The 11,904-nt window shown below is 41.0% G+C and overlaps 1 protein-coding gene across 4 annotated transcripts in view; it reads right to left on the reverse strand.

The window, feature by feature from the left end:
- Window positions 1–11,329, reverse strand: part of esyt2b (extended synaptotagmin-like protein 2b) — a 232,009-nt gene extending 220,680 nt beyond the window's left edge. For all 4 annotated transcript variants that reach the window (XM_041184073.1, XM_041184070.1, XM_041184074.1 and 1 more), the window contains exon 1: window positions 10,849–11,329. In XM_041184073.1, coding sequence (XP_041040007.1) covers window positions 10,849–11,196 — 348 coding nt within the window. In that variant the 5' untranslated portion in view covers window positions 11,197–11,329. The remainder of the gene's footprint in view (window positions 1–10,848) is intronic.
- Between the last annotated feature and the right edge of the window lie 575 nt (window positions 11,330–11,904).

Here is an 11,904-nt window from a genome sequence, read left to right on the forward strand (position 1 = left end):
CTTGCTGCTTATGCCATTTGGCACACAAGTAGTCCTGCCTTATAGCTTCACCAGGTTGACACTTCATTTTTAAGTATGCCTGGTGCTACATATTCTTTTTGTTGCCTCTTGTTCTTATGCCTTAAATTTGTGTCCTCTGATTACTGAGGCTTCAGTTACTGAAAATAGTTTCTCCTTATTTACTCCATCAAAGTAATTCATAATTCTGATGGCCTCTATCAAATCTCCCCTTAATGTTCTCTGCTTTCAAGAGTTTCTCAAGAATCGCCACATAATTCAAGTCTTTCATCTCTCTCATCATTCTAGTAAATTGCTTCTGTACCCTCTGAGGACTTGACATCCTTCCTAAGGTGTGGTGCAGAATTAGTCAAAATACAGCAGTTGGGACTTCACCATTGACTTACATAGATTTTGCGGATCTTCCTTTTTTTTGGACCTTCTGCCTCTTTTTATGTAGCCAAGGATCCTGCATGTTCTTTTAAAAGAAAATAACCTTCTGAACTTGGCCTGCCACCCTCAAAGTCTTGTGCACGTCCATGCCAGGTCTCCCTGTTTCTGAAGCCCCTTTAAACCTCCACTACTTTCTAGTCCTCTCCTCATTTTCCTTATCAAAAGAATCACTACATGCTTTGCATTAAATTTCATCCGTCATGCGTCTGCCCATTTGTCCAGTCAATTTATGTTCTCCTCTTTGAAGCGCATATGAGAACATTGCGTAAGAGAAGGATGGGGCTTGACGTACTAACAGTCAATTTAAAGATTTTCCACAGTATACTGTATTCTCCAACAAATCCTGCCTCACTTTTTGAATGTTGCTGATCTGCAGGCAGAGTTTGAAGTGATGAGACAAGCTAAACAGATCTCCATCCATTTATTTCTAAATAACTGAAGGTGCTAGAGAATGCAATTCAGTTTTGTTATTGTCCATTCATGACCCATTTTTGAGGAGATTTGATGTAGAATGTTAGGAGGAACCCCTAATTGTAGCTATATGGTATGACAGAGTATAAAGGAAGAGATATTAGGTGCTTGTCAGAAAGGTACAGCGATAATCATGGGGGGATTTTAATCTACAGATAGACTGGAAAAATCAGATGGGCAAAGGTAGCCCAGATGAGGAGTTCATAGAATGTTTTCGGGATGGCTTCTTGGAACATCACGTTCTGGAGCCAACCAGAGAGAATGCTATACCAACTTGGTACTGTGCAACGAGATGGGATTAATTGATAACTTCAGTGAAGGCACCCCTAAGTAGCAACAATCATACAATTGAAATTTACATTCAGTTTGAGGGAGCGAAGAATTGGTCCAGGAGTAGTTTTTTAAACTTAAATAAGGGCAATTATGACAGCATGAAAACAGATCTAGCTCGAATGAACTGGCAAATGAGATTAAGGGATAGGTCCATAGAGATGCAGTGGCAGACATTTAAAGGGATATTTCAGAATATATACATTTCAATGAGAAAGAAAATTTCCATGGGATGAACCCACCATCCATGGTTATCTAAAAAAGCTAAAGACAGCATCAAACCTAAAGAAAAAGCATACAATTGAGCAAAGATGGGTAGCAGGTCAGAATATTTGACAGAATATAAAAGTTCAGCAAATAATGACAAATATTAATAAGGAGGGAAAACTTTGAGGACAAGAGAAAACTAATGGAAATATAAAGATGGATAGTAAGAGTTTCTTTGGATATTTAAATAAGAAAAGAGCTAAAGTGAGCACTGGTCCTATAGAAAATGAGTCTGAGGAATTAATAATGTAAATTAAGGAGATGGTAGATGATTGAAAAGGTATTTTTGCATCGATTTTCACTATAGAGGATACAAGTAACATCCTAGAAATAGTTGTAAATCAGGAAATGGAATGGAGGGAGGAACTCAGGAAAATTACAATCACCAGAGAAGCGGTATTGAGCAAATTGTTGGAGCAATGGGTTGACAAATCCCCAGGTCCTGATGGACTTAATCCTTGGACCTTGAAAGAAGTGGTTAGTGAAATATTTGATGCATTGGTTTTAATATTCCAAAATTCCCTAGATTCAGGGAAGGTTCCATTAGATTGGAAAATAGCAAATGTAACTCCTTTATTCAAAAAGGGAAGGAGAGAGAAAACAGGAAACTACAGGCCAGTTAGCTGTCATAGGGAAAATGTTAGAAACTATTACTAAAGATGTTATAGCAGGGCGCTTGGAAAATTTAAGGCAATCAAGCAGAGTCAACATGGTTCAGCAAAAGGGAATTCATATTTAACCAATTTATTGGAGTTCTTTGAAGGAGTCACATGTGCTGTGGATAAAGAGGAACCAGTGGATGTACTGTACTTATATATCCAGAAGGTATTTGATAAGGTGCTACATCACAGGTTACTGCGGAAAATAAAAGCTCATGATGTAGGAGGCAACATATTGGCATGAATAGGAGATTGGCTAACTAACAGGAAATAGTGGGTAGCCATAAATGTTTTTTTTTTCTGGTTGTTGGGATGTAACAAGTGGTGTACCACAGGGATCAATACTGGGCTTCGATTTTTTACAAATTATACAAATGACTTGGATGAAGGGACAGATGGTATGGTTACTAAATTTGCCGACGACACAAAGATAGGTGTGAAAGTAAGTTATGAAGAGGATGTAAGGAGGCTACAAAGTGACATGGATAGGTTAAGTGAGTGCAAAGGCCTGGCAAAATGGAGTATAATGTGGGTAAATGTGAAATTGTCCAATTTGGCAGGAAGAATAAAAAAGAAGCATATTATCTAAATAGTGAGAGACTGCAGAGCTCTGAGATTCAGAGAGATCTGGGTGTCCTGGTGCATGAATCACAAAAGGCTAGTATGCAAGTACAGCAAATAATTTGGAAAGTTAATAGAATATTATTGTTCATTGCAAGGGGAATTGAATACAAAAGTAGGGAGGTTATGCTTCAGTTGTACAGGCACTGGTGAGACCACATCTGGAGTATTGTGTACAGTATTGGCCTCTTTCTTTAAGGAAACAGTTCAGAGAAGATTTGCTAGAGTAATAGCAAATGGAATGGGCATGTTGCATTATGAGGAAAGGTTGGACAGCTTGTATCCACTGGAGTTTAGAGTAAGAGATGACTTGATCTAAACTTTTATGATTCTGAGGGGTCTTAACAGAGTGGATGTGGAGAAGATATTTCCTCTTGTGAGAGAATCTAGAACCAGGGGTCACAGTTTAAAAATAAGGGGTCGCTCATTTAAGACGGAGATAAGGAGAAATTGTTTTCTCTCAAGAGGGCCGTGAGTCTTTGGAACGCTCTTCCTCAAAAAGCAGTGGAAGCAGGATCTTTGAATATTTTTAAGGCAGAGCTAGATAGATTCTTGATTGACAAGGGGGTGAAAGGTTATTGGGGGCGGGGTTAGGCAGGAGGTTACAATCAGTTCAGCCATGATCTTCTTGAATGGTGGAGCAAGCTTGAAGGACCGAATGGCCTACTCCCACTCCTAGTTCGTATGAATGCAACTCTTTACTTATGTTTATTGTAAAAGATCTAGTTTGGGCATCGGGAAGCCTTGACGCATTGATCAGGTCACAAAAAGCAAACTTCTGTTTCCAAATTAACTGCTTCCCAGTTACCTGTTCTAATTCACACAATACAGAAAATGGCGACTTCCGCTTCCACACTGGAAATCTCAATGGCTAGTTGAGTAATAAGCAGAATTGACAGATACACTGTTGTGTTGTGTGAGAAGCGGAACCAGTTTGCAGGTAGATGGAATCACAATGTTGTTCAACTTGCCAAAATTCAAAACCGCAGCTACATCAAGGAAGATATACTATACAGGTGTTTTTATAAAAAATAAAATTGCAATCCTGCCAAACACATAATCAAATGATTCTACTACAAAAGTAAAAAATAACAATGTTCTTAAATTTAAAAAAGTCTCACTAGTTTCTTCCCAATGATTTAATCTTACATCTCCATAAAGTTACAAATCAGGATGTTTCAAGACAGCAAGCGAAGCTACACATTCTGTTGTAATATCAGAAATAAGGGTCACGAAGCACATTCAATTAAAACTGGTCAAAGTCAACACCACAGAATCACAGGATACCTTATTGGATTAGAGTAGTGTGTGGCTTTTATCAAACTACAAAAAATGTATTTAAAATGCTTTCAATGTAACCATTCAACAAAAGCAACTTGTATTCATATAGCGCCTTTAATATTGTAAAATTTCCAAAGACACCTTCGCAGGAGTATTAACAAACAAAATGTGGCATGGAGCCACTTAAGGAGTAAGTAACAGCAGCTTGGTCATAGAGGTAGGGTTTAAAGAAGCATCTTAAAGGAGGAGAGAGAGGTTTGAGGAGAGAATTCCAGAACTTTGGCCTTGGCAGTGAAGGCATGGCTGTCAATGGTGGAGCAATTGGTCAGAATTAGAGAAGTGTAGATATCTGGGAGGCTTATCAAGTTGGAGGAGATTACAGGGATGGGGAGCAACAAGGCCATGAAGGGATTTGAAAACCAGGATGGGATTTTTAAAATTGCATCATTGCTGGACCTGGAGCTAATGTAGATCTACATGTACAAGGTTGATAGGTGAATGGGACTTTGTGTGAGCTAGAATACAGATGGCAGAATTTTGGATAAGCTCAAGTTTAAGGATGGTAGAAGATGGCCAGGACAGCATTGGAATTGTCAAGTCTGGAGGTAACAATGGCATGGTTTCAACAGCTGGGAAAGAAACAGAACAGGACACTGTTACAGAGGTGTAAATAGATCGCCTTCAGACTGCAGTTACATTTATAACACATAAATCAAAGTTACAGAATTGTTATGACGTGGCAGATGATGTGTGCCAGGCGGACCAAATCCGCAAGAGAAACTTGGCCACGCTATCACAACAGTTTTGCAATTTCTATTTATTATGAGAAGACTTTGACACTGAATTCAGAAGTAACAAATCCACTAACACCTTTAGAGATTTTAAAACTAAATCAAAACATTTATTAACAAAATAAAATATTTCAAGCAATAAGATTAGTTACTTATTGTAACAAAACCCAAAATTCCTAATTATCTTGACTCCCAACTACACACCTCTTTTCCAAGGCAACAGTCCAAAACAGATCTTTAATTTAAATAGCAAGCCAGCCTGTTTACCACAACACATACTCAACAGTGGAATTCCTAAAGCTTTTCTCCAATTTTAGTTACTGGGCGCAGCAGACTTTTGCAAACAAGGCTGGAGGTGCTCCTACACAATCCTTTTAGTTCTTATATGGAACCACAAAATTGCCTTCCTTCCATATATATATATATATATATATATATATTGCTCTCTTTAATTCCATTGTTCCATATGTTTTTGGAAAGATACTTTTCCCATAATATAAAAATATTTCATGTTGCCAATATGGTCAGTATCTTTTGGGAAAAATAAACATAATAACCTTGCCCTATTTATCTTGTTGGTTCTAAACATCCGACCATCCCACTGAAACCCAAACAACTCGTTCACTTATCTAAAAATGCAAATTTCCTTCGCACTCCACAAGCTAAAACCTCATCCATGTTTACTCATTAGCATTTCGAGTGCCTTTTACGCCTAGCTTCTTCTAATAATCAAGCTTGCAATCTACCTGACTCTAATTCAATTAAAACGCACACAGAAACACACACACACACAATCCTACTTTATAATAAACCACAATAATATGAAAAATATTATAGCTTCGCGACAGAACCTAAGCCTCCTTTGACCACGTTACTTTTTTAAATTGCCTATCCCTAATTTCCCTTGAGGAGGTGGTGGCGAGCTGCCTTCTTGAATCGCTGCAGTCCATGTGATGTAGGTACATCCATCCACAGTACTGCTAGGAAGGGAGTTCCAGGATTTTGACTCAGCATTAGTGAAAGAACAGCAATATAGGCCTGAATTTTCCCATCGGCGATTTGGGAGCAGGGCCCACTCACCGACGGGAAAATGATGTGGGATGACGTCAGGAGGAACCCCCGACGTCATCCCTGATCCATTTAAATATTGAGGAAGGCGCGCGGACAGCGAAATCAGCTGTCCGCCCGCCAACCTGTCAATGGCCAATTAAGGCCATTGACAGGATAATTAAGGTTAAACGGGCAGGACATTTAACTACATTAAGGTTGGCGGACAAGCCAGGAGCCCCAGCGGGCTTCTGATAATACATGAAACCGCATCCACTGGCGGGATGAGGTTTCATGTCCGTTTTTAAAAATTTTAATAATGTTTATGTGCTTCTTATTAACATATCCCATCTTGTATGACGTTGTCACATGAGGGGGACATGTTAATAAATTTTATATTTTTAAAGTTTTTTAGAATGTCAGTAATCTCCCTGAGACAGCAACTTAGTCTCAGGGAGCAGTGTGCTCTTTGACAGTTCAGGAATCCCTCCCCCCACCCCGCACAGAAAGCGCATAGCACTTCCCATCGGGCAGTCCGCTGGGTGGGCCTTAATTGGCCCACCCACTCAAAATGGTGCCAGGCCCCGCTTCGGCGGTGGAGTTCAGCTGCCCACCCATCGCCGAGCCAGTGGGGCCCGCCTGCCAACCAAGGGCAAAACTCTGCCCATAGTTCCAAGTCAGGGTGTTGTGTGGCTTGGAGGGGAACTTGAAGGTGGTGGAGTTTGCATGCAATTGCTGCTTCTCTGTCCTTCTAGGTGGTAGAGGTCATGGGTTTGGAAGATGCTGTCAAGGGAGCCTTGGTGAGTTGCTGCAGTGCATTTTGAAGAAAGTAGACATTGCTGCCATTCTGCATCAGTGGACGAGGGAGTGGATGTTGAAGGTGGTGAATGGGGTGCCAATCAACTGGGATGCCTTGTCCTGAATATCTAATGTGACTTGGTGTCAAATTTTGATTTGTTTCACAGGACTGTTACCAATGTTTTGGGACATTTTACTACATTAAATGTGCTATATAAATGCCTACTATTGTTGTATTATAGCTTGCACTTTTGCATTCCTAGAGAGATTAATGCAGCATCAATAGAATATGGAAACTGCTCACAGATTATTTTCCCCATGCACTAGTAGTCTCAAGCCTAACCAAGCAGTTGGTCCCAAACATAATTTATCTGCATATCGCCAATAAGGAGATTTATAATAGATGTACACTGAGCTTGTAATATCTGGCACTTATTTTCATGACAGGGTTGGTTCACCCTATCATATTTTTCATATTATTACTGTGGGGTATTGTAAAGTAGGCTTATGTTTATGTGTGTGTGGATGGTTCTGTCTGTGTGACTGATATAATTCAATTGGAGGCAGACAGGCTGCAAGGTTGAAATTATCAAGAGTTACGTGTGAGAGGGCATGTGAAATACTAATGAGTGAACAAGGGTAAAGTCTCAGCAGAAGGGGTAAATTAAATTTGCACTTTAATAAAAGTGGAGAGGTGTGTTTGGTTTTCAAAGAGACATGGTAAGATGTTTACAACTAACAAGACAAATAAGGCAGACATTGATTTTTCCCGAAAGTGCTGGCCATAATAACAACATAAAAGATTTTTGTATTATGGGAAAAGTAAATTCCAAAGACGTGAAGGAACAATGGGAGTTATAGATTAAAGAGGGAAAATATATTTAAAGAAGGATTGGAAGGCTATGAGGAGTGGCCATAAATCTGAAAAATATACTGTGTGAAACAGACTTGGGGAAAAGCCTCTGACCATTTTGTAAGAGCCTGATGTTCCAGTAACCAAATTTGCATTAAAAGCCTTCGGAATTCCACTATCGAGTGGGTGTTCGTGGTAACCTTGCTGGATTGTCTCAATAAATTTAAAATCTATTTTGGACTGTTGCCTTAAAGGGGGTGTGTAGTTGGGAGTCTGGTTAACTCAGAATTTTGGGAATTGTTATAATATTAAGTAACCGTGTAATTGTAACCTTGTGAATGTGTTTTATTCTGTTCTTTTGTTAAAAAATGTTTTACTTTAATTTTTAAAATCTCTAAAAAAAAGTGTCAGTGCGCAAATAATCTCCTAATAAATACAAATTGCAAAATTGTTGTGATAGCATTGCCAAGTTTCCCTTGTGGATTTGGTCAGCATTACAAATACCACCTGCCATATCATAACACCCTAAACAATGCTGGTGTTATTAATGTACTAAGTAATGTTCATAGACAGTTAGTGTTGATCAACAATATTAATACTTGGTAGACAAAAAACATCTGAACCCAAAGCAATAGCACAAAAACTTTCACACAATTAGGAAAAGCAAAGGTGATAGCACATTACTTACACTGCGCAGTTTCATTGTGGGGTGCAATTTTGTATGCATGCTTCCCCAGGTTTCTGTTCTGTTTAAAGAAATACATTTCAAGTGTTTACAAAATTAAACATCAGAAATAGCATAAGTTTATTACACCAATTTTAAAAGAACAATTGTTGTTGCTATTGAATTCCAAACCCTAAAGATGTACAAAAGTTGGGTTATTTGAACCGGACTGTTCATGGCCCAAATATGTACAGTACTAACATCTGCTCCAAGGGACCATACATTGTTCAGACCTATGCAGCAGCATCTCTGCGCACATAGCAGAGTGTTACTTTCATAAATCTCCAAACTTTGTGACAGATGTAAAAGGTACATTTGCGTAAATTAAAAATTTACCAGAAAAAAGTACTGCCCCAACTGATTAGAGGCATTGCCGTCTTCCATTTTCACTTGCACTGTCCATGCCAACTCCTTGAAAGAGCTGCTGAATTAGTCCCGCACCCTTGGCCCTTCCTCCATAGCACTGCAAATTTTCACCTTCAAGTATTTATCTAATTCCTTTTTGAAAACAATTATCAAATTTGCTTCCATCATCCTCACAAGCAAGGCATTTCAGATCATAACTTGATTCACAAAAATAAATCCACCTCATCCTGTCTCTGATTCTTTTGGCAATTGACATGAATCTATGTCCTCTGGTTACCAACCCTTCTGCCACTGTAAATAGTTTCCCGTTATTTACTCTATCAAATCCTTCATGATGTTGAACACTATCAACTTTAAACTTCTCTGGTCCAAGGAGAACAAAGCCAACTTCTCTAGGTCTTTCCATGTAATTGTCCCATTTTCACTGCTACCCCTCTAGTTATCCTCTGCACATTCTCAAAAGCCTTAGCATCTTTCCTAAAGTGCAGCTTCCGGAATTGGTCCCAATACTCCAGTTATTTACATAGGTATTGCATAATTTCCCTGCTTTTGTGCTCCATGCATCAATTTACAAAGCTAAGGGTCCCTCTGCTTTAGTAACAGCTTCTGAAGTTGTCCGCCACCTTCAAAGGCTCGTGCAAGTAAAGCCCCAGCTCATTCTATCCTTGCATTCCGTTAAAATGTGTGCCATTTAGTTTACATTGCCTGTCCTCATTCTTCCTACCAAAATGCATCAGCATATTTCTCTGCATTAAATTTCAGCTGCCATGTGTTTTTCCATTTCATTAGTCTACATTCTCCTGAAATCTCATATTTAGCCCCTCACTGTTTCCTACATTTTTTTGTGCATCATCTGCAAACTTTCGAATTCTGTCTTGTATATGCAAGTCTTGCTGTATACCAAAAAAACAGACGACCTAATACCAACCCCCTGGGGGGCGGGGGGGTGGCGGACACAATCTACTTTCCTCAATCTGAAAAACAGCCATTTGCCATGACTTTCTGCTTTCTGTCCCTTAGCCAATTTTGTATCCACACTGCCACTGCCCCATTAGTTCCTTCAATTCAATTTTGCTAACAAGATTATAGTTTTACTTCATCAAATGATGAAGTAGTTGTGTTCTGTAACACTATTATAGCCAGAATGTGCAAGTGACAAATCATGCAAAATGGGTACACAAGCAAGTCTGCATGAACTCCAAAACAAATAACTTGCAAGACCCACGTTGTTATTTTCCACCATTCTGTATTTTTCACAAATATTACTACCACAATTATCAGCTACATAACTGCCCACCCCAGACCACGTCCCCTTGTTACCCAACGAAAATAACTCTCTTCAACGGCACTGTCTTGGAGAAGGCTGAAAAAACAGAAAAACGCCAGGCTCCAACCCAAGTTCTCACTTCCCAGATGTTTATCTTTGGAGGGTAAGAATGCGAAAGGTCAAAGGGGGAAAAAACCAAAACGGTTAACAATTTGTCACACGTCCTCAACATTATGCCTAGCAGCTAGGAGGCATCCTACTAGCTACAAAATAATCAACTTCGTGATATCCAGCACCCCCAGGAGGGGGTGACGCATTATTTGTCAAGGAACTGTCAGAAACACAACTGCAAAAGCATCAAGTGTGCCCTAATAATCGTTTACAAAAGATCAGTGTGAAGAGCAGAATGCAACACGTTGCACAAGAGATGATCCCAAATGCGGGCAGTTCCGCTTTAAAAAAAAAATCCTTGATATGCAAATTTGAGTCGACAGCCGGATTTACCAGGAACACAGTAAAACACAGGAACAGGTGCCTCACACACAATGCCAGTTCTGTGCTACCGGCGCTATCCCAACAGCCTCTTGACGCAGTCCACGCTACAATCAAGATAATCAATACAATAAGACAACTTAAAAAGACAAAGTCACTCGCAACAGAATTGAGCTGACAAGATATGTGCAGACTTGAATTACGAGCTCCACAAGTGCAAAGAACTTCTAAAGCATAAAATGCATCATATTTTGACTCTATTCCCATTTTTAAATGAAAGGTTGGAGGGTGGGGGGGGGGAATCAGAGCATTTTTTGGAGGGGAGAAGAGTTTGGGCGAAATGTTTTAGTGTCACAGGTGTGACCTTTGGAGAGGCAAATGAAATAAACTAGGGCGAGTAAAGAGAGGGAGGAGGCAGTCTTCATACGCACCCAGGCCGGGAGGTCGGTGCTCTGGATGTTTTCCCGCAGATTCAATTCTTCGTGCTCCAGGAATGCCAGCGCCCGGAACAGGCGGGAGCGCTTGTTGCCCCGGTTCCTCCGCCACCAGAAGAAGACGAGCAGCCCGATGAGGACCCAGCTGAAGCTCAGCCCCAGGTAGCCGAGCACGTAAACCGGGAAGATGATGACAAAAGTCTTGGAGAACTGCAACAGAATACCGGCGATGTCCACGCTGATCATCGGCGGCGGCGGCGGCTCCCTCTCCAGCTCCTCGGCCAGACTGGCTTTCCGATCCCCGTCGCCCGCTGCCGCCGACTCCGATGCCGTTCGTTCGCGCATCTCTGCTGCCCTGCTCTCCGGCCTAGTCGCCGGGCTCCTCCTGACTGAACTCGGATGCGATGACAACCTCGGTATTTCTGAGGTTCCGAGCCTCCGCCGCGCTCCTCCTGTCAGCCACTGACGGCTCTGTCCCCTCCCCCTCTGCCTGTCATCCCTCACCCGCCCACCCCGCCCATCAACCGCCGCCGCCGCCACGCGCACGCCTGCGTGGTGTTATGTCATCACGTTCAGTCTTCCCTCTGACACGCGCATGATCTTCAGCCAAAAGACCGAGAAGCGATCTTTCCTCTGACGTCACAGACGCTGGACGAGGTTCCCTGGACCCTGGAGTGTGCAATCGGAGTTCGAGGGCTCCTCACTTCCAGTTGATGGATTAAATCATCAAAAGGGAGCTCCTTAAACCAGTATTTTTGTCAACTGGAGCATGCGCAGTGTGTTCCAAATTATGACAAAACTCACGTAAAAAAGTTGTAATTTTGCTCTAAGGTGAAATTAAAATACTCATCTCCTGACTCCCCAAAGCCTGGCCATCATCTCTACAAGGCACAAGACAGGAGTGCGATGGAATACTCTCCACTTGTCTAGATGATTGCAGCTCCAATAACACTTGAGAAGCTTGACACCATCCAAGACAAAGCATACCGCTTGATTGGCACCCATTCCACAAACGTTCACTCCCTCCACCATTGACACACAGTGGCAGCAGTG

Source organism: Carcharodon carcharias, chromosome 3, assembly GCF_017639515.1.
Source record: "Carcharodon carcharias isolate sCarCar2 chromosome 3, sCarCar2.pri, whole genome shotgun sequence".
NCBI classification, from domain to species: Eukaryota; Metazoa; Chordata; class Chondrichthyes; order Lamniformes; family Lamnidae; genus Carcharodon; species Carcharodon carcharias.